At 38.7% G+C, this 24396-nt stretch overlaps 1 protein-coding gene across 1 annotated transcript in view; it reads left to right on the top strand.

Moving 5' to 3' along the window:
* SLIT3 (slit guidance ligand 3) overlaps positions 1 to 24396 on the top strand; it is a gene marked incomplete at its 5' end in the record, with an annotated part of 502705 nt that overhangs the window by 27819 nt on the left and 450490 nt on the right. Inside the window, one exon of the mRNA XM_084268563.1 lies at positions 19440 to 19511. Coding sequence (XP_084124689.1) covers positions 19440 to 19511 — 72 coding nt within the window. The remainder of the gene's footprint in view (positions 1 to 19439; positions 19512 to 24396) is intronic.

Genomic DNA, 24396 nt, shown 5'->3' with positions numbered 1-24396 from the left:
TATTGTTCCACTCCCTGCCTCATGGTCATCACTCAGAGGGCATAACCTTAAGTGAATAATATTTTAGCTCAATATATTTTTGCTATTGAAGCAAATCCATCATTAACTAAGTAGGTTAGCAGAACATTCTTTGAAATGTCCTGCATAACAGCCTAAGTAAATTTAAAATAAAATGTCTGTAGAGCTATTAGCCACAGCTACCCAAACCACTGTGATGATAGCTCTCCTGATTTTATTGTGGGTTTGGGTGGTTTTTTTTTTTTTTTTTTCAGTTTTTATTTCTTAATTTTGTGTGTGAGGTTAATGGTCATGATACCAGTGGAGCACCTGTTGGCATTATTTAGATATAGAGCAGGATATTGCCTAAATTATGTGTCAGTTTAATACAATCTGGACGTATCAGTTGAAGGAAGCACATAATGCAGTGTACGTTCAAGTGATAGGCAGTACAAAGTGTGGAAGTTCTGTGATGTGGAAGGTAGAAGCCATTTCTTTCTTGGGTGTATTTTTACTCAGCTTTCCAAATACACAGGAATTTTAACCGTTGCCACTTAGCACAACTCAGTGTTTTTAGGGTAACTGGTTCTACTGAGCTCTCAGATTCAGAGTTCTTGGGAATGTCCACTGCTACTCACTGTAGTGGAAAACCAGATATGTTTCTAGTGGTTTCATTCCAGTAAGTTTCTACAGTTTTATTCCACAACATAATGATTAGTGGTGAGGTAGTTGTCTGTAAGAAGTCAAGCAGTTCAGAGAGATCATGAGTAGATACAATCAGTGCATACCACTTACTGCCGTTGACTTGGACTGTTGAGCCCCAGACAAACCAACAGTGCTCCTGTGCAGTGTAGGACTGTAAAGCTCATAGAGCCTACATGTCCATGTGCTTTGTATGTTTGTGCTCCAACGAATTCAGTATGTCTCCTCTCAGGCTTGTCAGCTTCTCCCAGTCCTCCCCAGCTACCCCCTTTCCTTTAGCTCTGAAGCACCTCTTTTCCAAAAAATTGATGTTGAACACTAGAATTTGCGGGGCAGATACATACATCTGTTCAGTAAGTGTTTAAGAAGCTGTGGAAATGTTCTGTTAAAACCTGAAAGAGTCAGTTGTGAATCGTGGTGGGCTGCCCTCCTTGCCAATAGCAGGGCACCGATTTTAGCCCAACACCTGTGCCCACTGGTAAGCAGTAAGTTTCACAAAGTGTGGAGATTTTTAGTTCCACTCCGTAGAGTTTTCCTCAGTTAACTGTAAAAGCTCTGACTCTAATTTTTTCTGAGTTTTTCTGTGAAATACTGTACATGTGCTGTACAAACTCAGTGCTATAAGCACAGGGTGTGTTATACCCAAATTAATTTTGAATTGTAGCATTTCAGCTGTGTGCTTTGCTATGATCACAGTGTATGCTTTTAAGATGCAACGCTTGTGAAATTTCATATGCTAAGAGGATGCAGAAGAAAGGCATTTTGGTGAGTCTAAAAGATGAACTGAAAGTTCTTCCAGAGCCAGATGTATGTCACACATTTATGTGAAAAATGAGGCAGGATATAAGACACCAACCAATCCTGACTTTTCCACGGCCAACTGCCAGAAATTGTCACGTAGCTGTATTATCTTCAAAAGGCTGGACTTTGGCTGATGGCTGGTTCTTTCTACTCAAATTAGTGTCTTTAGCTAGCATAAAAGATCTCAACATCTGAAAACACTAAAAATATGTTTTTGTTGTTTACAGGAGGGGGGAAAAATGTACAAGCGTGGCCAAATCAAATCTTTTTAGAGATTTAAAAATAATTAGCTTTAAAAAAAAGAGAAAAGGGTGGGGTGGGGAGCTAGAATTGATTTTTTTTAACCCTAGCATATGTGTGCATGGCTTTGGTCTTGTGCGTGCTAGGAGAGAGTTAAGTTGCATTTCACCTTTAACTGCAGAGATGCTACTGTGCATTGAGTCTTGGTAAGTGACTTCCAAAATTCTTGATGAAGGTGTTCTATTTATTTGCCATAGTGTGCTGTAAAATTGCTACTAGTGACCAAAGATGCTGAGGAGAAGACTATATTGTTATGCTGTGCTTCACAATCTGGATTTCATAAATTGAGTCTGAACAGGCTTTAAATAAATCATGCAATACAAAAAGCATCTTCCATAATTAACATGCTGAGTGGAAGGATTGCTAAGTGCTTCAGAGTAGCAGGCAAAATAATAAAAGCATTGGACAGTTCTTTGCTGTTGTAAACAAAGGCTTATTGCAAGTCTCTGGCAGCATGGACAAATCTATAGTGTTTACACAAGTTTTGCAGTGTGTGCAGCTTAGATGTTTTTCTGGAACGGCGTATAATGCAGTTATTTATGAAGCCATATGCATCTGTAAATATGTAAGACAGCTTGAATGTAACCTTTGAGAAAAAAAGCTTTATTGTCTTGTGTCTCCATTTCCCTATGACATTAGGGATAACATATCTAATTGGAGATCAGTGATCATAAAATGCTTATCTGGAAATGCTGGAGAACAAAGAGGCACTAAAATGGATTTAGAGCTGTGGTCTGATATTTAATCTATTTTATTACTTGCATACTTGCCTCCTTCCTTCTCAAACTGTGGAAATTGGTGTAGTACCAGGTTTGCTACCAAACTCCCCAGGAATAAGTAGTGCTTTAGTAGTGATAAATGATAACCTTTTTGCCTGTGTTCTGGTCCCAAGGCAGCTCTTAACACTTGGACTCTCTCTTCCTGGGAGGGTGGGAATGGTAAACTTGGGCTGCAAGAGGCATCTTGAAATGGGGATGTCTTTGTATGTGGGAGGTGGGGACTTCTTTGCCTTCATACTAGACACAGTAACATCCCCTATGGATGGCTGAGGAACTGGGTATAGCCTGTGGCAAAACCTGAGTTCATCTTCTGTGCTGGGCAGAATTACTGCTGCAACAGTTGCCATCAATATGGCAAAATGTACATCACCTGTCTAGTCCCAGGTCGTAGACCCTGTGTCAGTGATGTTACCTTGTGTGAATGGGGGAAACCAGTTTCTATCAGAGACCGGTTGTTAACTACTATTCGTGGGAGCTGGCAAAGAATGTAAAAAAATTCTGATGCTTTTAGGGGTGTTCTTGTTCTCCTGATGTGAAAACAGACTGGTATTTAAGTTTTGCACTGTCTCACATCTGTCAACAAACAATTCTTGCTGCGTTGGTTGATGACTGCAAGCTCAAGCAATATTGCTGGTGCTTAATATATAATTAATATTGTTAATAATGCTTGTCTCATGTCCTCTGAGACAATTTAAAAAAAAAAATCTATAACCCACATCTGAAAAAGTCTCTTTCACCTTGCATTTTCAAGGAATAGCTTTTCCAATAGGTCTCTGTGTGACTGCTTACATTGTGCAAAGTCCAACCGGAGCAGTTAGAATCTTCAGGATGTGAGCATCTGATGGGGTGCTGTTGTTTTTTATCCCTGCATGTCAATGGGACAGCCATGGCAAATGGAGCACTCTGAACTACAGAATCTTTTTAGTGTTACTTCAGTCACTTCCATTCCTTTTTGCTGTCCAGTTTGGGGTTTGGCCCAAGTCTTCTCTTTCAGACAATCCCTCTGATAATATATGAGCAATTTATGAATTTATTTGGAGTGACTGATTTAACTTGCTTGACTGGAGCCTACTTGAAGCCTACTTGCGTTGTCTTGGAGAGCAGGTCTTCCCTTTCAGGTGGCCATAATGTAGTTTTTACTGCTGAAGTGAGGATCATGTTATTCTAAGTACTTCATCTGCATAATTTTATGACCCTGATAGCAATAGAGTAGCAGCAACACGCTCAGATAGCAGCTTTCTGAATTCACGAGTTCCTTCATCAACTTACTACACAAAGTTTCACAGTTTGATCCTGCGTCTGACTTAGATCAAGAAGTCTAGAGGAAAATTAAATCTCTGTGTAATTTATACTCTGGAGGAGTATGCACTTCTTCAACATAATAGAGAAAATCATACCCCCTGTATCTTCTGCCTTAGCCTCAGAGAATGGCTGTCCCATTTGGTATCATGAGCTGCGTACGAGTTCTAGTTCATCCAAGGTTGCAGAAACCAAACAGAAGCTCTTGGTTTCTAATATCCATGTGAAGATGTAGGTTACGTCCATGTGTTGAGACTGTGTGTAAATTCATCACAGTGCATCATCCTGTGGTGTCGTCGAGCTCTTTGGGCATCCACAGGAGAGGTGTTTCTGGAGTTTCATTCCTGGGCTTGGGTTACTGCAGGTTTTCCTGGTCTCTGGCATTACTTCTGCTTTCTTGTTGTTCTGCTGCATGTATTGCACTATGCAGTGCTTAGTCTGGGTGTTGTGACTACCTAGCTCGGGCCATCTTTTCACAGACAGCCAATGTCTTAGCACAGAGCTGCTTTTGTGACTTTAGCTGTGGGTTAGTTATACACCAGTCTTTGCTGATGCTTTTTTGTGTGCTTGCTGGCTGGGTGATATGTTCACTTCAAACTGTGATGTTTATGACTGCTTCTTGGAGCTGCTGGTCTGCTTTCTGAATGTAATCTTGAGGCTCTTCATTAAATCAGCTTGAATTCAAATCAGGCAGGACAAGAACAATAGCAAGAAAGCATTAGTTCTTGGTATATTGTGCAGGAGTGTGTGTCTATAAATAAAATAATAAAATAGATATTGACAGCTTGAGTGTGAATTGTACACTTCAGTAAATCATTAGGGAAATCTAAGTGCTGCATCTTATTGAATCATATCTTGGCTCAAGCTGACATCTCACCTTTATTCTTGGAAGGAAAGAAGGAAGCTCATTAGTTTTGCAATTCTTTTGATTCAGCTTTATTTCCTACTCTTGGCTCACACAGACAAAATAAATGTTCCCAAGATATGGCTCATATCCTTCACTTATCTGTCAGTCCTGTTCAGTGGCTACTCTGGGTGATTTCACTGAAATGTACTTTGCTTACTGTACATGACTGCCAGTAATTTAGAGAAATGGTGGTTGTTTAAGTAAATGACATCCCAGATATGGTCAGGAAAGATTTTTTTTCTTTTTAATGTAGAAAAGCCCTCACTTTGCTGTTCTCACAATTGAAATATACACTCAATATAAAATCATTGCTTGGGGAGGGGAATCTGCAATCATTTGTCCAAAAAGTTGTTCTTGTTGGAAAGGAATGTTATAAGATCTCCAGTACATACATTTCCATATAGAGTCAAGCTTCTCACAACAGCTAAGGGCAGAGGAAAATACACAAGCATGGACTATTTCCTGCAGATATATGGTGAATAATGTATTTCATCATTCAGATGAATTCTTCAGTAAAGTGTTACCTCATTTTGGCTACGATAGAATGATACTGCTCAGTAATGATAAATCATCTTTCATATGTAGTGTTGAGTAGTAAATGCACACCCCAAAATGAAGTGTACTTAAAGCCTTAAGATCATTTTATATTTCAAGTCCCAAATGCATTCATTTCCTTTTGAATTTTGTTGCTTTCATATTGACTGTAATTTTCTATTTTAGCCTTCTCTTGAGCATCTTTGCTGTTACCTATTACAGCACAGTCCAGCTGCACCTGAAGTTAATTGCCCTGGTCCTGTGTTGATTACCTCCCCCCCCTCTTATTTTAAGGCATATAACTTGTAGCTTTTAGTCAAGCATTATTTCAAGCATTGAAATATGTGTAATTATCTCTGTACACAGATGAGCTATTGCTTGACGAGCATCCAAGCTATTGCTTGGAAATAGGTTATTTCCTATGATCATTTGAGACAAGCATCTTTTTCTATTGTCCTATTTAAAATATAGCAAATTTTCAGTTTGCCCCAAAATTATGTGAGTGTTTATCCTTGAGGTTTTGGACTTGCAGAAGTAGCTGCAGATAAATTCAGGGAAGAAATCCACAGCAGTCAAATTGGAAGACTTGTTCTGTACCTGTCAACAGTTAAGTTTGATAATGTGTGTCCTTACATATCAGACACTTTTTTTTCTCACAGCTGTAGTCGATGCCAGTAGCAGAAACATACTTGAACAATAGAAATAATATCCTTTGTCTTCAACTATTGATAAATACCTTGTGTGACTTAGATCTTGGTCACCCTGTCTGGAGACAAAGTTGAAAGAACAGGTAAAAAGACAAGCATGTGCCTTGATCCACTGTTGGCTTATCAGCACTATCTGTTGCGTAACACAGGTGTACATACCTTTCCTGGAAAAAAAAATTGGTGTTGTGGGACCATCTTTATTTTAAAAAAAAATCTCTGAAGCCTGTGATGGTGACAAACCAGGTCAAAGATCAATCCCTCCCAGTCTCTTGGCGGTAAGTGAAGTGAACAAGAACTATAGATGATACAGATAGAACAGGTGATAAGACAAGAGAGATGGCCTCAGATTGCACCAGGGGAGATTTAGATGGGATATTAGGAGAAGTTTCTTCAAAGAAAGGGTTGCCAATAATTGAAACAGGCTGCTCATGGAAGTGGTGGGGTCACTGTCCCTGGATGTATTTAATGTTTAGGAACATGGTTTAGTGGTGGGCTTGGCAGTGCTACGTTAACCATTGGACTTGATCTTAAACATCTTTTTCCAACCTAGATTCTGTATGTCTTTACGTGTTTATTTTTATGGGACAGGTGTTGGAATAAATATTTAAATGATAGAGTAGCTGTCACTTTTTTACCCTTCAGGTACTATTTGGTGAATCAAGTACTTATAGAATTGTGTATGTGTAGTTGCTATCTTCTAGTCTACACATTTGGGAAAATCATAGTTCCTGATATCGGTGTTTATGTGCTGTGGCCTCCCAGAGGGCACCAAGATCCTCAAACTTCATAGCTTACTATGTCTGTCTGTAGCACGTAATTATGTAGTTACATACTTCTCAGTCACTGCTGGACAGCCAAACTTTTGTTACTGCTGATGCAGGAGTGAACCTTTGATTTCTTTTGTAAACACTAAAAAAGTAAATAAATTGGCGTGTCTTTTCTGAAGGAAGCCATTAGCAGCTCTGCCAGTAGGTCTGCACAGAAGGAATCCAAACACAGGAAGAGTGCAGGAGGCACAGAGGGCAGCTGCAGGAAAGCTGGATGCCTGCTTGAGGGAATTGGTTTTGGTTTGCATTAGTACATCTGACCAGGGCTACAAACCAGAGGGGTTTATTTTAACAATATGATAATAAACGAGCCTGGTTTCATCAAAAACATTTTCATAGTAGGTCACTGACCCATAAGGACTCGTGGAAAAACAAATTTGGGTCTCATTTATGTAGGGGAGGTTCTGTAACCACAGGGTTCTTAAGCTTCTGGAGGCGATGGTTACAAAGCAAAGGGAGTAACAGTTCTGCTACAATGCAACCATAATTCAGTTGGCCTTGCTGATGTGCACTGAACATTACATCAGCAGTTTTAGCTGTTATTCTTTTCTGTGGCTTGTTTGTTTGATTTTAGCAGTGTTTTATACTTCACCAAGATCTATGGGAGCATTTGCTTAAGAAAAAAAATTCAGGATTTTGTAGTCATTTCTCCAGGATCTGTGGGAAATGCTTAAAAGTCTGTATTTCTATTGGGTAAGAACTGCTGTGTCACTGGCCTGGAATAATTTGGATGAACTTTGTTTAGCTTTAATTTTAGCAAAAGGGTTTTGCTTCTTTGAGCTTCCTCACATTAGAAGGATTATACTGCTTGCCATCTTAGAAATCCGATGTTATCGGCTGAATTTCATGCTGCTGAGCACAGCAATCCTGAAATAATCCAGTTCTCAACAAAACAGTGAAACGTCGATGATGAATTCAAGGTACTTAACATCTTTCAGTTCTTGGGCATGGCGGTCTTGAAGCCTTTCTGTCATCGCTCAGACCAATACTGTCTTGATGGTGCTTTTCTTGTGGCACAACTCTGTTTCAACTGTACCCATTGAACTGGAGCTCACTCACCTGTAGCTGCAGCTTTCCATACAGAAGAGAAGAAACTATTTAATCTCTGCTTATGGTTAACTTTGCTAGTAGTATGGTCTCAGTTGCTTGGAGGAGATCTCTTCTTCAGATCTTTTGTCTTGTCTCAAAGTGTTATAGGCTGAGGATCACAAGAAGAAGGGAAGGCTCTAGAATTTGTCCAGATGTTATGGATATTACATACACATTTTAATGTTTGTGAATTCTGAGCAGGATATGTGAGAGGCAGTACATTAGGAAGACGAGGAAAATGGGAACTTATAGGTACTAAAGGATTTGAGGAAAAACTGATGCCCAACACTTGGCAATTTGCTGGGGAGGTGGGAGTGGATCAGAGAGAAATATCACAGAAATTGGGTGTGCTCAATTTTTAGATGTGAGTTTCTTTAATGGCAGTGGGGTTTTATGGCTGGTTACCCCTTGCATCTTCCTAGTGGGAAAGTGCCCTTTCAGTGAGGTGTGATCAGCAATTCCCACAGGCTTGTGATAAACCAGTCACAAGAGCTGCTTTTCTGTTCTCAGATGGGAGTCAGGTGTACAGTGTGGTCTTTGTTCCACTTAATTGTTTCCTTATACTCATCCTGTTGGCTTTGAAGGATGCGTCCTTTGTGAAACATCCAGTTTGAGTTCAGGCAGGAGATGATTCTGCTAGTTTTCAGTTTTTAATACTTCTGCTTGGCATACGGCCCCAGGGAGGAAAGAGTAATGCCCTGCCACTGAAGCATTCTTTACTATATATGGAGTGATGTGGTGAGCCAGGCTGGTATTGAGTTATTAGATCAAATAGGAGCAGTGCTCTATTTTTTTTTCTGGTAAAAATGGCAATAATAATTCTACTTGCAAGTTTTCTTGCTAATTATTCACAGCTATTTCCGACTTCTGGAAATGGTTAGTTTGATTAATATAAATGTCTAAGAGTTGTCAGCACGGGCAACGTGGCTTGGAGATGTGCACGCTACAACTGACTGACTTGTTTTTAAATAGGGCTTCAGCCCTGACCTGGAGAGATTACTCTCCAGTGTAAGAAAATGGTTTCACCATGACCATTTTAGTCTTACTGCCTTTACAAAAAGTGGTGAAGTATTAAAAACGATGGATGTTTAGGGGATACTACAACAGATTTTTTATGTTCCTTGCGTAAGGGCCTCTTGTTTTCATGTAGGCTCTGGAAGAATAAAGAGAAAGTAGCTACATCCTTTCTCATTCTGCAGTAGGGTTTTGAAGATAGAAAAATTGGAAGATAGTCTATGAAGTCCTAAACTTGTTGTAGATTTGAAATAAGAACTTAGTAAAAGCACTTCAGAAACAGACAGTTTCTGCAGTGAGTGTCTCTGTGTTTGAGGGTTTAATGATTGAAATCTTTGGATTTATCTGAATGATAGTTAAGAGAAAGCATAAACTCTTTAGGCTGAGAAATGCAGATATCAACTGCCATCCTGCATGACTGGAACAGATTTTATAAATAAGCTACTGATTTAAGAGTGTCCAAGTACATTTGCTTGTGAGTTTTTGCATTTCCAGGATTTTCTTGCTGTTGACGTCGTTAGTGAGAGCTGTCTGATACTTAAGGTTCTCTATTCCCTTCCTCAGTTAACTTGGCACTAACACTTGTGTCCGTTTCTCTAGGATGGAGAACATTGCTCCCAGTCTGTAATGCATGTGTGAAGGTTGTTAGACCTTTTTTTTTTCATGTTGGCTTTGGGAAAATGTTGAAAACCAGTTACTACTGCGTTTGCCTACATCACTAGTTTGGCCCTAGCCAGAGTAAATCTTTGTATAATGTGTACATACTGACTCAATCCTCCATCTTCACTTCAGACTATTTCACATGAAGAGACCCTTAAAAAACAGGAAAAAAAAAAAGCAAAAAAAAGAAGAGGGATTCTTACATTGAAAAGTAAAAAGTGCAATAGAGTTACTGAGTTTGTATGCTGCTGCTTCGGAAGAAGGAATGTGTTCTGTTTCTGGTAGAGGGTAGATAATCTTTTTCTGTCTAATGAAAAGTTGCTAATAAAGGTTATTACTTCTGACAGCTTTGAGATCCCTTATTACAAACAGAGCAGAGTGGGTGGTCCTGGTTCACATTTTCAAAGTTGTAACTGTTGTAAACTGTTTTCCTACGAGGAACTGTCCCTTAGCAACATGCAATGGTATCTTACAGTTCTTGAAAGAACTTCTGGACTAACATGCCAGGTAAATAAAGAAGTTAATTTATTTTCACACCATAATCCTGTAATATGGTTGTACTGAGCTCCCTTATGGAAACTGCTGCATTTATAGTCTGGTTTTATTTCCTACTGTCGTGATATAAAAAGGTGCTGACCAAGTAATGCATAAGATTGACTCTTTAATGGGTGCTGCAGCTCGACTATTTTACCTTAAAGAAAGGAAGGGATACAAAGCAAAGGAAGAAGTTACTTGAATAACCACAACATATTTCTTGACGGTGATAGGATTTTCTGATAAAAACACTGAATGAAATTGGGTGCTCCTGCTTTACAGTTTCTCAAGTCAGTGCTGCTTAAAAGAGAGAACTTAGCAACTCCTTAGAGTTCAATAATTCCTGTCTTTGTCTGAGTCTTCTGTTTATGCATTAATTCATTTTTATGGCTTCTTGGTTACACCCAATCTTGTGATGAAACCACATCTCCCCTACAGTAACTCTTAGAAACTGCTTCAACTACATCGTATTCCTTGAGGCTGCTCTTCAGGGGCATAGAGCTCTTAAGAAAGAACAAGAAAGCTAGCCTGTTTATTGCCAGGTGTGAGACCCCCAGATGGTTTGAATATGAAATAAAATAAATGAAAAAATTTGGGAGCAAACCCAAAGTTAGTTTGATAATTTCTGGATATTAGAGGTTGGACTATCAGGACTGCTCCTTTAATCCTGCCCCTTTTACAAAATGAAAAGCACTATACTTTTCTGTTGAAGACTGACCTGTGTATTAGGTAGCAAGGCAAACAGAGATGTCAAATTGAATTTGGAAGTTGTTGAACTTATGTGGGAAGGAATGGAGTACTAATTTCATGATGAATAGGCAGTGCTTTGATTTGGTAGTAAAGCTGTCAATGCTTGGTAGAAAAGCAGACACCGAATTTGGAGGCCGGCGGGTGTCACAAACGTTCATGGGGTTAAAGCTAGATAATTGCTGTACTCAAAAATACAACTGACAGCCTAGATCACAGCCTGTGTATCAACTTAAATTTATGTGTGGAATGTGTTCAGTAATGTACAAGTAAATATTAGTAAATATAACACTGCAAGACATTGTAAATAGAAAGCAAAGATGTGTACAAGTGTCTTTTCTTGTGGCATCTTCCAGTGGAAGCCAGTTCTTCCCTCTTTCTTCCGTAGCAATGTAGATTTGCTGGTTTCTGCTCACACTGTCAATGTATGCTGTTTGCATGAAGCATGTTTTCCTGATGGTACAGTTTTCACAATTTTCAGTCAGTAGCATAATGAGAAACAAAATTGCCTTGGAAAATTGCCTAAGCTCCCAGGTTTGAATAAATAACACTTACATTGCTTTTGTACTGATTGCATACTCCTCGGGAAGGAGGTGAGTGCCTCTCAGGGGCTTTAAGGAGAGCACAGAGGAAATTTCATGTGTAGTTGGTGGGCATCCCCTCAGTGTAACCTAATGGGAAATGGGTCTTGGGTTTTCCTTACTCTGCTTCTCAATCAGAGTAAAACTGCTGTCTGCAGCTGTGAGAACAAAGCATGAAGCTGAAAATGCTTTTTCTGAAAATATGAAATACACTTTTGTTTCATATGATCTGTTAATGTTGAGACTCTGTTAGACCCCCACTAGGCATGTGTTTGTACACCTTGTGTGTAAATAAATGAGTGAAATAACTATCCAAGTAATAAACCCACCTGTGCTGTGTTGCAGATGATAAAAATTGTATTCACTCACAGAAAGATAATGATGCACAAGCTCAAAAATATCAGAAGGAATGTGATTGCATTGTACAACTTCATAATTTAGAAATAAATTGTATAAGGAATTAATTGTATAAATTAAATGGATAGGGAATAGGCCTTTGAGACTTGAATTGCCCTTTTATCATGTTATTTGACTTTTAAACCCCCTGAAGTTCTGAAGAACTTCCTGAAGTCTTCTGAGAGGGATACAAGCCTTGAGAGGGAAGGGGTTTTCTGTATGTTCAGAACATAGTGTTGCACAAGGTTGTTGAAATGGCTTTCTCCTTCATGATTTGTGGTAGCAAAGAATCTGGTTGGATTCCTCTTGAAAAAATAGATTGAAATCTATTGCAAGTTGAGCAGGGTGAAGGCTTTAATGCATGCAGTTGAAGTGGCATACTCTTGTTACCATATTGCAGACTGTCTCCCAGGGTGGAAAGGGTAAAGACCTGGAAAGCTGATGGCTACACGACTTGTTGTAGTTGTGCTTCCAAATACATCTTCTTTTCAGTCTGAATCAGATCATGCCTTTGAGAGAGATTAGCTTTAGCCCCTGTTTGCTTCGAGCAGAACTTGGTGAGACGAGGGTACCTAAACTGGATGCCCCTTCCAGTGTGCAAACATGAGACATGGAGATGAAGTCAGTACCCCAAGAAAGTTTCACCTCCAGGAAAACATGACCTCTGGTTTGAAAACAAGTACCAAAAAATCCTATCGAAACTGAGATCATTTCCTCATTCAGAAGTTTTTCAGAAGTTATCCATAAGCTAAGACAAGGAATAAAACTCAAGTGTAATAAAGGGAAAAAGTATTCCTTGTAAAGTGTAGGTCTGTTCCTCCATTTCTTTAGTAGAATGGTTCTAATAAATAACTTCAAGCTATCTCTAGGCTGGTAACATGGTATCTTTCCAAGCTCTGGTGGTTGTTTCTGACTGTTTTGAATGGTTGGGAGTTGTAATAGTTAAGTTTCTCTCCTATCCCAGCTTCAGACAGAGGAAGAAATATTATTAGCCTGGTTGGAGCCAGGAAGGTAGGAATTTCACAGTTAATAACTTCTCCATTGTTTTTTTAAGAGCCCTTGATACTCCATGATTGACATGGAAGTTGTTTCTCTCCATTCCTTTGCCTTCAGGACATAGGACTGTCCAAATGGGTGGTGGGCTGAGGGAGGAAGGGAAGAAACTAGCACTTATTAAGGCTATGAGCAGAATATTTTTAGGAAGTGAAAGGGAATGTTTGTCCTTTGCTAAAACAGGGTGTTTGATGCTCTAAAGAAAGCGGTAATACATTAGAGCACAATGTTGGGTGCATGCTTCTTGGACTTAGAAAATGCACACACTGTATTAATTTGTGGGTTAGGCTATCAGAATTGTAAAGCAAGAAAATGCAGTCTGTAACACAAAGCTGTGAGGGACAAACATTTATGTATTTATGTTCTATGAGAATAGAAGTCAGCATGCCATATAACTAGGAGGAGAAAAAGAGCCTTGAGGCCCGTGAGGGTGTCAGAGTTGGGACACAAGGGCTTTGGCTGAAATCAAATGAGATGGATGTAATGTTCGTAGAGAGACATACATAGATGGATATGTACACATATGCCTATATACACATGCACACATATGTCTCTATTGCAGCTGTAATTATGAATCTTTTACTTCACTTCTTGATGTTCAAATAGTCTTTCTTACCCTTACATTGGGAACACATTTAATTTGTGCAGCAGGCAAACGTCACAGTCTAAATAGGCCGTGCAGAAGTGCCTTGAATAGAGGCTTAAAACCTAAGTTTGTGTTCAGTAGATATTAAAATTTCTAGTTTTGAATTTGAAGTATTTTCTTATGAAAATGAACAGGAAAAACAAGTACCAAAATCCAGATGATGATGGCCATTATAACTCAGACCCAAAGTATGAGTAAGCCAGTATCAAGTCTCTGAGAAATAGCAAATGAAGGAAGAGCAACTATAAAAATTATATTGTGGCAGAGATCACTTGAATCACCAGTTGGGTCTTGGTCATTAATATTAATTAATATTTTTTCTTTGTTGTTTGTCTTCTGTTTCAGAAAAGTAGCTCTTTCAACCAGACCATTAACAGCAGGTATTTCTCAGCAGGTAGCTGGCTAGTTGCCTTTAAGGGTATATTTAGTTAGCTTCTTGGAGGCACCCTATCATTATATTTGGTTTGTTCAATGCCTGTCATTTTATATCTGCATTGAAAATCGTGTCATGGAATATCCAGAAGAATATTCAAGAAGTAACCTGAGGTGTATATATCTTACAAAATAATGCTGGTGCTTTTTTCAGTCTGCACTGCTGAAGGAAGGAATTACTCTTTTTTTAAAAACTCATGGGTGCATCTAGTGAATAAGTTACAGTAAATAAAAACTATCGTTCAGAGCTCTTGTAATAGGTGGAGATATGCATATATAGGTTAGCAGCATGATTATATATAATGTTACATGTTTCCTCTGCAATACCCCAGTACATCATACACTGAAGTTTTAATTTTGTTTTCCTGCATGAGGTGATTAAGAGTATAACCATTTATAAATCTACATGGATGAGGGATTTTAAGAGGATAAAACCCTGTTGTATCCAAACATATTTAAACACCAGGTAAGCTTATGCCCTAGACTGAATTTGTCAGTTTACTTATCAGACTTAGTTACAAAAAGCGTGCCAGTGATTTATAGTAGTTTCAGAAGACATAGCAGTTCACTGCTGTAGTGAATTCCTGCATACAGAAATACAGGGGTTTAGCCCTTACTGTCTCCCAGTAGAAGCACAGGTAAATATACATTTGAGCCTAGCAGGAGGACATTAGGCTAGTGTGGTGGCCTTTATGTGGATGCCTAGAAGGTGATGTATGAACTCCTTAGGGCCCACTGCTTACACTTTGAGAACTAGTGTGCACATTTGGTGGTTGGCCAGCTTTTATGGGTCACTTACGGGGACCTGAGGAGAAGACAATGTCTGAAGTTGTATTTCCTGTGCATAGGAGTGGTTTAAGTAGTCTGGAAGATGGAGGGAGTTGCAGTGTCTGGAGGTTGTTGACTGCACAGTCGGCATGTGTCTAATTGGACTTAATAAGCTTGACTGAGTGCAGGTACTGCTGGAGCTGATATGACTCCTGAAGAGCCTCTCTGAGCTGCCTTCAGCTTCCAGAAGGTTTTATTAGTCTGGACTCCATGCTGTGCACATCCAGAGTTGCTTCCCATCCAGCACTGGAGCTGATCTGTTCTGTGGCAGTAGATGTTTATGCATCATTCTGCCCAGCGCTCTGAATTCCCGGAATAGTTTGCAGGTCTTATTAGCTGTAAAACATCCAGCTCAAAATACTTCTGAGGCTAAACAGCTGCATTCTTATTCCATCTGCTCCAGGTCAAATAACCTGGACCAGATCTTGCCTGGCTCTGCACCCCAGATGCCTTCCTTCTTCCTGCTGTACCTCAATGTGTGTATGTTGGTGGTTGCTGCCGTGTCACAAGGTGGATGTGTTCAACATGAGAAGACAGATGAAAGATTTTGGTTGGTGTGGTGTGAGTCCTGGGTGGCGTTCCCAGTTTGAACAATGCAGAGGATTTGATCTGACAATCAAAATGTGGCTGATTTTGCTCATGAGACTGTAATTGATATTTTCTTTAACTCTTGCTTGTCTTCACATTCACAAAACTGACGTCGTCCCTTTGTGATGCAGTTAGTTGCAGTTGCAAAACTGGCTTGTCTGTTAAATCCAATTTCCAGATATCATCTCTTGATGTTATTTTTATTTTAAAGAGGTCACTAATTTAAAATCAGCAGTATTGTTAATACAATGCAGTCACAAGAACAATATCCACAAAACAATTTTACAAGACTTGCTCAATTAGTTTATGACCTTATTGCGGACCATATCAATTTTATTTCAATTATATATGACTTCACCTTTGCCAAGGTAATTGTCAAAAAATCAGAAATGCTGTTGTGATTAGAATTAAACACCTGACAGGACAGGATTTAGGCAACAGCATGATGGTGATAGGCTCTCATAGGTCAGAGAACCCTCTTACAAGCACAAGGAATTTCCATACCATGCTTTGGGTTGTTTTGTGTGACAATACTGCTGCATCAATGTGTTCCTCAAAGCATGCTCAGCTTCTTGCTTTGTTGTTCCTTTAGGAGCAGCTACATTAGAGCTTGCCCTACCCCATGCTGGCATTCCTGATGTTTGCTTCATTTGAAGTTTCCTTATTTATCCTAGAGCTTACTGATAGATGAGGATAAGGCAAAGTTCTTGTTAAATGGCATATTCGGAACTATTCCACTGCAGGTCATTTGTGTTTGCCACTTCTCTGTCAAATTGGAGGAAATGATGCTTATAAATGACCATTCAGAATATTTATTCTTTTCATTAAACAATTTTTAAATACTTCTATGTCTCTTTAATAGGATTTAAAAGAATCCTGTCTGGTACTTTGATACTGCTGCACTGAGAACTTAATGGCATTTCTCTCAAGCCTTGGGGAGAGAAACAAGAATTGTAATTGGGGTCTTTTCTAGGCTGTTGGTGACATTCTGGCACGTAATAAATACAGGCATGTTAGACATACTTGATGTAGGATATGTTTAAGTTTGTATGAGGTGATCTAGTGTTATGCTCAGGTGAGTATTGCAGTAGGAGTTAATAAACACAGTGGCTGATGTTCACGAGAAACAAAATTCTATTCATTTTTTGAGTCCCCCTGCGAACCAAATGATGAATAAAATGGCTTTTGGCAGAAATTCCAACTTGAAGTGAACCTTAGGAAGTGATGTTTGCAGAGCTCCATAGCTTGGACCAAGATATCAATAGCTGTAGAATCTTCATATGTTTGTGGTTGCTTCAAATTGCTTAAATACTAATGTAGCTGTTGCTTACTAACTGCATGCTCTCTTTGTGACAGATGTACTGTGGTTACTTAGAATTTTTTGTGGACAGTCTCACATGCAGTACGGTGCAGGAGCACTAACCTGCCTTCATGGGTTATTTTGAAAGTCAGGCTTACAAGAGTTAAGGCTAAGTAGGAATGTCATTAAGATATTGATCTTGATAGAGGGGATTGGCTTGCTTACTGCTGTTGTATAAAAACCCCCAACACTCCATTTGTAACAATGAAATGTCAAAAACATTAAATAAACTAGACCAATATGAAATTCTTAGTGCTAATGAACCGTAGGTCACAAAGTGAGCTTTTCAAAAGCGTCCTGGCATGGACTTGACTTCATATAATGTTGGAAAGAAAATGAATCCTAAGGTAATGTCAGGATGAAATCTTAAAAGACAATTTAAAAGGGCAGCTGAGAAGTTGATCATTTATCCCATCACATGCAGGGCAGTCTTCCTAAATGATAGGAAATCTTTTAACATATTTGATCTTCTAGATTCATTTGATGATAATTTTTTCCTCTCAGTTGTTTCTGTCACTGCGAATTGTAAATGTTTGGCTCTTCCAGTTGCAAACTTTATAACCTTGAAAACATAACTTTTGTTGTGTTGTCTTGTTTGCTTGTTAGTGTGTCACCTCCCATTCCAGAAACTTAAACCAGTTTTTCTTAGTTTCTGTAGCTTAAAACAAGAAGCATAAACTCAGAATTTGTGAAATCCTTACAAGTAGAGATAAGAATGTTATTAAAACGTGTTCCTTGCACGTTGCTTTGAGATGTCAGGTGACTGGATTGTCAGAGGATAATTGTGTGCACATTGGCTGAGCTGAAATGATGATCAGACGCAGTAATAACCACTAGACAACGCTGTGGAATGGATGCATTGCATGAGCAGTCTTTTTCATTCTGATCAATAAATAGACTCAATGCATTTAGTGTTTCTCAAGAACCAGTGGTAATCTTGATGAATGAGGATGGAATTTGAGGAGTGCTAAGCCCTGTATTATCATAAGTATTTTAAAAATTGTATTTCATCAAGTGTATTTCATCCTGTTAAGTAGATTATTCTAGAACATAAACATGCTTAACTGAAAATGTGAATTTGATGAGGATTGATTAACTGCCACATTGCTATCAATCTTAAAGTAAACAAGAATAAGATTAAGTTTAATTCAGTATAGAAGTGTGAATTTTCACACAGGTAAAGGAATCCAGTTTAAAATCTTCCCAGGTACTTTACCAAATGAAAACTGATGCTTAGCATCCCTCATGCTCTTGCTTTGTGTTTTATTTACTGGTTTGGTCATTTCTCCTGAATGTCGTTGGGTAGTCAGGAAAAGCACTGTGAAATAACCAATTCTTGTATCTACATAAATTAGCATGATGCATGCATAATGGTTAGGCTCTGTAAGCAAGCTTGCAAATGCAGCCTCTGATCTGTTCTAGGTGTCAGAGAAGCAAGTATTCCTCTCTCCCCTGTCACCCCGTTGCCTTGCCAGATGCACTCATGTGGTGGCCATATGAAAACTTGGCTGTATGAAAACCCTGCAACATTAGTTTGATCAGAGAGGCCTTTCCATTCAAAAACCCCTTGAATTCTGATAGTGGAGTTACTTGGTGTGCAAGAGAACTGGAAACCAGATAGTGGGTGCTACGTTGTCAGTAACTTTTCCTAAAATTTCCAGGTGTCTTCTGTGATCAAAAGTCGAGCAAAACCAGATCTGTTAACGGAGTTAACTCGTAAGTTAGATGGGCAATAAAGGAGGCATAAGTGTAGGTGCTTACATGAACATGCATGAGGATGCAGCTTCTGATTTACAACAGTGGAGTTGTATGCAGTTAGTTTAGGTCAACTTCATTGTTACATTGATTAGGACTGTGAAAGCAGGTTACTTCTTATTATCAGCTAACAAAAAGGATTGTAGAAAAGGATTGTTTCTTGCAGGTGGAGTTGCTTTTAGATTTGGCAGGGCTGTCAGGCACTCTACTAAGGAGAGGAAATTGAGTTTTTCATAGCTACTAGGCTGGAGTAACTTGCAACAGTTCATTTCTTACAATTGACAAGTTGTGGTCTTCATTGTAAAACTTCGCATGGTGAGTGAGTAAAATGGATTAATGTATAAACATTCTCTAAAATGTTTCTGGAAGAATCCTAAATGTTAAGACACTGTGTAGTTGTCAGGTTACCTGCATATTCATACGTTTCTCAACAGTGCTCATATATTCAAAATGAAGTTTTAAGCAAATTATTTTAAAGAAATGTCTTTTGTTATACTATAGAAATAATAGCTAATCTGGAAATCTTCTTGGTTGGTCTAGTCAATTTAGTGTGCCTACAGTTTAGAAGGAGAGAGAAAATGCAGATACTAGTCAGCACAGTGAAGCTGACCATGAGGGCCATAGGATTCACTGCTAGGAAGCGTCCAGGGGAAAATGAAATTAAAAAACCAAATTTCTGTACTTATCCCATTTTCTGGTGGCTGTCACTTGACTTCCTAGCTCATGAACTACAGAGGGCATGATCTGTTGGACTTGTGTATGAATAACATATGTAATGTGTTCTGTGCTGAGCTGATAGCATGAGGGTTAATGGGATGGAGCTTCATGTGTTTATGCATAATAGAATAAGCTTCTTGCACTGCGAGGCAATCTAACGTTTTTATTCTGATTGTAACTGCTTAGGCGTCTGAACAAGAACAAATTGCAAGTTCTTCCAGAGCTGCTTTTCCAGAACACACAGAAGTTAACCAGATTGTAAGTATATCTGATTTATGTTTCTATTGTATTTTACTTTTTGTGCAGATTGGCATGTTTGTGTCTTGACTGTGGTGAGATGTTTAATTTTTGTGACATTAGGAATGCCAGATATTAAGGGTTCTCAAGATGTGGTATGTGTGTAGCTGTAATTGAGTAGAGTGTAAACGTCTGAGGGAAGCAAAACCACAAAATGTTTGTTCCTCATATATTCAGCATGAAAACTTCAAGGTCGATTATTCTTACCTAGAGATATAGAAACAATGAAAGGTGACAGCTTCTTGTATCCAGTATTGTCTAGTCCACAGAGAGAGATGGCATACTCTTCTCTAAAACCTAGCATATCAACATGATGCAGGTTGCTATAACTTTTCTAGTGCCAGAAATTATCTTGTTAACTTATGTTTAACTGAGTGAAGGTGTTGCCAAGCACACCAGCAAAATTATGGGCTGCTGCTGCCTTATCGGTCGGGAATATGAGGAAATAATGAGAAGAGTTTTTCATGTCCTTGAATTACAAGAACTGTGTCATAAGATGTGTAGATGGCATCAAGACCAGTTTGAAAAGCGAGCGCAGACTTCTGTGATGTTGGCATAAGTGTTTTTTTGGTGGGGGAAGACAGAGAATGGTGTTGGCACAATGAATAGATGACTTATTTCTAATAACTTTTTTTTTTTAAATATAAAATGCATGCACAGTTACTGTCATGGAAAGTTTCATCTGTCTTGTATAAAGCATGAACTGGTGTTTGCAGATGCTATTATGTGGTCTTCAGAAGATGATAGTTGTATTTATTTATCGTAGAAGAGTTGCTTCTTGTAGGTTGGTTGCCCAAGGAAATGACATTGCTTTCAAGATTAAAAAAAAAAAAAAAGAGACTGTTTACCTCTATTTGCCTCTATACAAATAACAGTTCAACATGATGAAACTTCCTCTGTGAGTGGTTGTGTTGTACATCGCGATCATTAGGCTGAAAGGAATGTTCTGGTTCTTTGTGTTTTTGAGGGGAGGTTGTGTCTGTCAATAACTTGTGTGCATCTGCCTTACGGGACCCTGTACAAAGAAACTCAGTGACTATGAAGCTTTTCAATACCAGAGAGTGTGTGTTTTAGTAGATGTTGTGATCCTGATAGACTGTAAGGGTAATACTTTTGGGTTTAGAATATGAAGATTGTAATAGAATCACATAAAACAGAGTGATTAATATGAATGCTGTATTCTCTAATGCCTCCCAATGGGTGCTGTTGAAACATTTGTCTTTATTCACTGACATTTATTCAAAGTCTTGCTTACTATTTAATAGTGCTTTAGATAGATCACTTTAGCACTGTTTGTCAGTAGAAACTTGCTTTTTCTTTTGAAGATACAAGTGTTATATAAATACAGGGAATATTTTACACAAATAAATCTTCACTAAGTGATGAGCAACAGTTCCAAATGCAGTTTGATTGTATGATTTTTTCAGTGATGGGATTAAGAGTTTTGCTACATAGAATTTGTAAAAACATGCACACACATATATCTATGTATTTATGCTTTGGGAAAAAATGAAAATACGTGTCTAAGGTGCTTGCTTCTTTGTGTGTGAAACTGCCTTGGTCCTACTGCTGGTAGATTAGGTTGTTCTTTCTGTTATGACTTGTCTCAAATCCATCAGTGCCAGTCTACTTAGTGCAGAACTGCCTTGCTGGGTAGAACGCTTCAATGAAGATGCACGATGCTTGCATTCCTCTCCTGCAGCTGCTCTGACCTAGCCTTGCCAGAAGAAAGTGTGGCTGAGACTGTGATGAAAGGGAATTAAATAAGTGAAACAAAAATTGATAAGAGGGATTGTTATGTGGGTTACGTAGATTCTGTGGAATTACGGTGAGGAATTAACATGAACACTAGAAAGTGCAGATAATATTCATCTTAATTTTTATTTTCTATGCTATAGGTTTATTATTTCTGCTGTTGACTCTGGGCTACTAAGCTATGATATGATCCAATTATTGTATTATTTTAAACAGCTAGAATCCTGATAAACTAGAGGATTTCAATTGTTAAGCTTATTATAGCTCCAGTGATTCAAAATTTTAAGAACTAATCTTGCTATGAACTATGCCCAAAATGAAAAACGTTATTTTTATTCATGAAATGAAGAGCTTTTAGGTTTGTCTGTGTAGCAAATAGAGATGAAATCAGCAGTGATTCTTACAGCTCCTCTCTTTAGCAGGTGTACAGTGAACTGTAGCAACAAGTCTGTTAATGAAGGTCCAGACTGTTTTGGGTATTTTAAAATAGAAAACTAAACACAAAGGTGACATTTCAAGTTTGCTAGCATGAGAATACTATGGAAGTTGGGCATATTTACTAGCATTAATAGAATGTGGTGGAGACGGGGTGACTGACCTGCATAAAAACACAGGGATTTTGTGTGCTGGAGCCCTGTTAGTGTTTCAGGGGTAGTTAAAGGTTGCAAAGCAGTGTGTGTCAGCTGGGATGAAATGTACCTGTGAGTTCAGTAAAGGAATAACCTTTCAGTATCAGCAGAGTCTCTTCAGTTTTGTTGCTGCTGGAAATGGAAATGTAGGATGCTCAGCTGTCCTGTCAGTGATGCCCTTGAACAACCAGAATCCAAACCTGTTTGGTTATGGTGGGTTCTTTCCTTGTTTCCTATGCTTGCAGTTTGCATAGTTGGGGACAGCTATGTTGATGGCTTCCTTGTTTGTCACCTTAGTGTGCTTAGGTCAGGGCCCTGTGTGTTTTCACTGAAAAGCAGTCTTTGTAATAACTAATAAAATTTAATTCAGAATACTTCTCAGATTATAGCTACTTCCTCAATAAAATAGCATAGCTCCAGGTACCTTTCCGTTTTGTTCTCCAACCCTCTCATGAAATGCCGAGCTACAGGATATCCTTGCATCTTTTACAGTGCTGTTTAGACTTCATTGTCACATCTGGTTGATATTAGAAGCAGGAATATATATATATATAAGGGAATAAACCTTAGAAGGAATGTGAAACATCCCACAAAATGAGTTTCTCATAAGGTTTTGGACCTTTTCTTTTAAGAAAGAGTGGCTTTGAGACTCGTGGATTTTGTTAGCTTTAGTTTAGATAAGAGCTTTAAGTTTAAGTTGGATGGTGAATGAGCCCTTGATTGGGTTCTCCAGTAATGTTTGCCATTGCTCTGTTGCCTTGATTTTCCTAGGTTTTAAAGATTCTTACTTATTTATCCCAGATAAAATATTTAACTGATAATTCAAGCTGCAGGCAATTTTAATGAGAACTGATTCAAGGAATAACACTTTTAATAAATCAAGAAAGTTTTTTTTTTTTTAAAATATATTTTCAGATATTTCCTGATATTGAGCCATAATGAAAAAGGTAATATTAACCCTTAATGCAAGCAATTAAATGCACTGAAGAACATTAAATGAAAAAATGTGTAATTTAACAGCTATAAAACCAGGTTTTAATTACAAGATAATTATATTGTGATGTCCAACACAACTTGGGAAATTGCTCAGCCCAGTTAGGTGACCATGGCTTTGTGCCTGCTGGAATCGGGTGTTCCCTCCACATGCTCAACTGGTGAAGGAAATGATCACAATGCATCTGCTTTTCACTAAATGCCAGTTATGCCAGTGGTCCACGAATTACTTAAGTATCTTAAAAGGCAAACCGGGGAGGGGAGGGTTGGGGGAAACACACCCACCCTCTCAAACAAGCCAACATGTAAGAATATATTTGTTTCATAGTTTGGACTCCCATACCCAAAGCTGACTGCTAAGTAGTCGAGGTAAAGCTCTTCATATGGATGAAGAAAAGTCTCCTAAAAGTGTTCTAACCTCCAGTCTTCCAATGAGAGTTAATATTTCCACAGAGTTTATAGCCATGGAGCATTTGTTGGCCCTGTTCACTCCTTATGGGCTCTGTCGGTTGACAAAACAAAGCAGGATCTGGAAACTTAAAAATCCTGAAATCTGATACCAAGAGTATCAGATCAGTGGAAGCTTCATTAGACTGAAATCAAGTGGTTTACTTCTTTAGAGTAGTGTTTGAATCTAGAATTCAGACTAAAGCTGAATGTTGTGGTGTGAGAGCAGAGCACTGGGATCCCGACCTTGGAAATGAAATGGGTTCCTGGCTGCACATGCATATAGTAACCTTCAAACCCCAAAGGGTTTAAACTTTGTAGTTAACAGGTATCCCACTATTTCATTGTATTAATTTATAATTATTTCCAGAGGAGACTGAAGTAGTAGGATCAACAGAAGGAGAAAATTGTAGTGAATTTTCTGGTTTTATTGAAATGGGACAGCCGCTCGGTATCCGGAGTAACCGTTGTGGAACGAGGTGCTTGGTGTTAACATGGTGTGTCTGTAGCACAGGGAGGTTGGTCAGGAGAGCTGCAGGAGTGGGACAGTGGAATATTTTTGAAAGGTGATTAGGACAGATGGGTGGTCATGATGGGTAAGTACTTGTAGCATATAATACGACTTCTGTAAGCAGTCTTAAAGGGGCAGTATTCAGTTCTAACCAAATCACAAAATGGCTGAGGTTGGAAGGCACACACACCACTGGAGGTTGTCTTGTCCAACCAAGCACTGCTCAAGCAGGGTCACCTAAAGAAGGCTGGTTCTGATGGCTTTCAAATACCTCCAAGATCAGTGGTTCCACAGCTTCCCTGGGCACCCTGTACTGGTGCACAGCTGCTCTGAGTAACAACATTCAGGCAGAAATAGGGAAAGATATTGTTTTGCTTATATATGCAATATGTTGTGCCAAATAACTCCTTTAGTTAAACTGGATTTTAGACAAACATTTTGCAGCAAATATATTATGAACAAAGCTTGGATGCTGTTACTTCTTAGCTTGAGGGTCATGCAACTTCAGTCA

The sequence above is a fragment of the Gallinula chloropus genome (genome assembly GCF_964237585.1).
Source record: "Gallinula chloropus genome assembly, chromosome: 10".
NCBI classification, from domain to species: domain Eukaryota; kingdom Metazoa; phylum Chordata; class Aves; order Gruiformes; family Rallidae; genus Gallinula; species Gallinula chloropus.
This window is presented reverse-complemented; position numbering and strand designations above follow the sequence as displayed.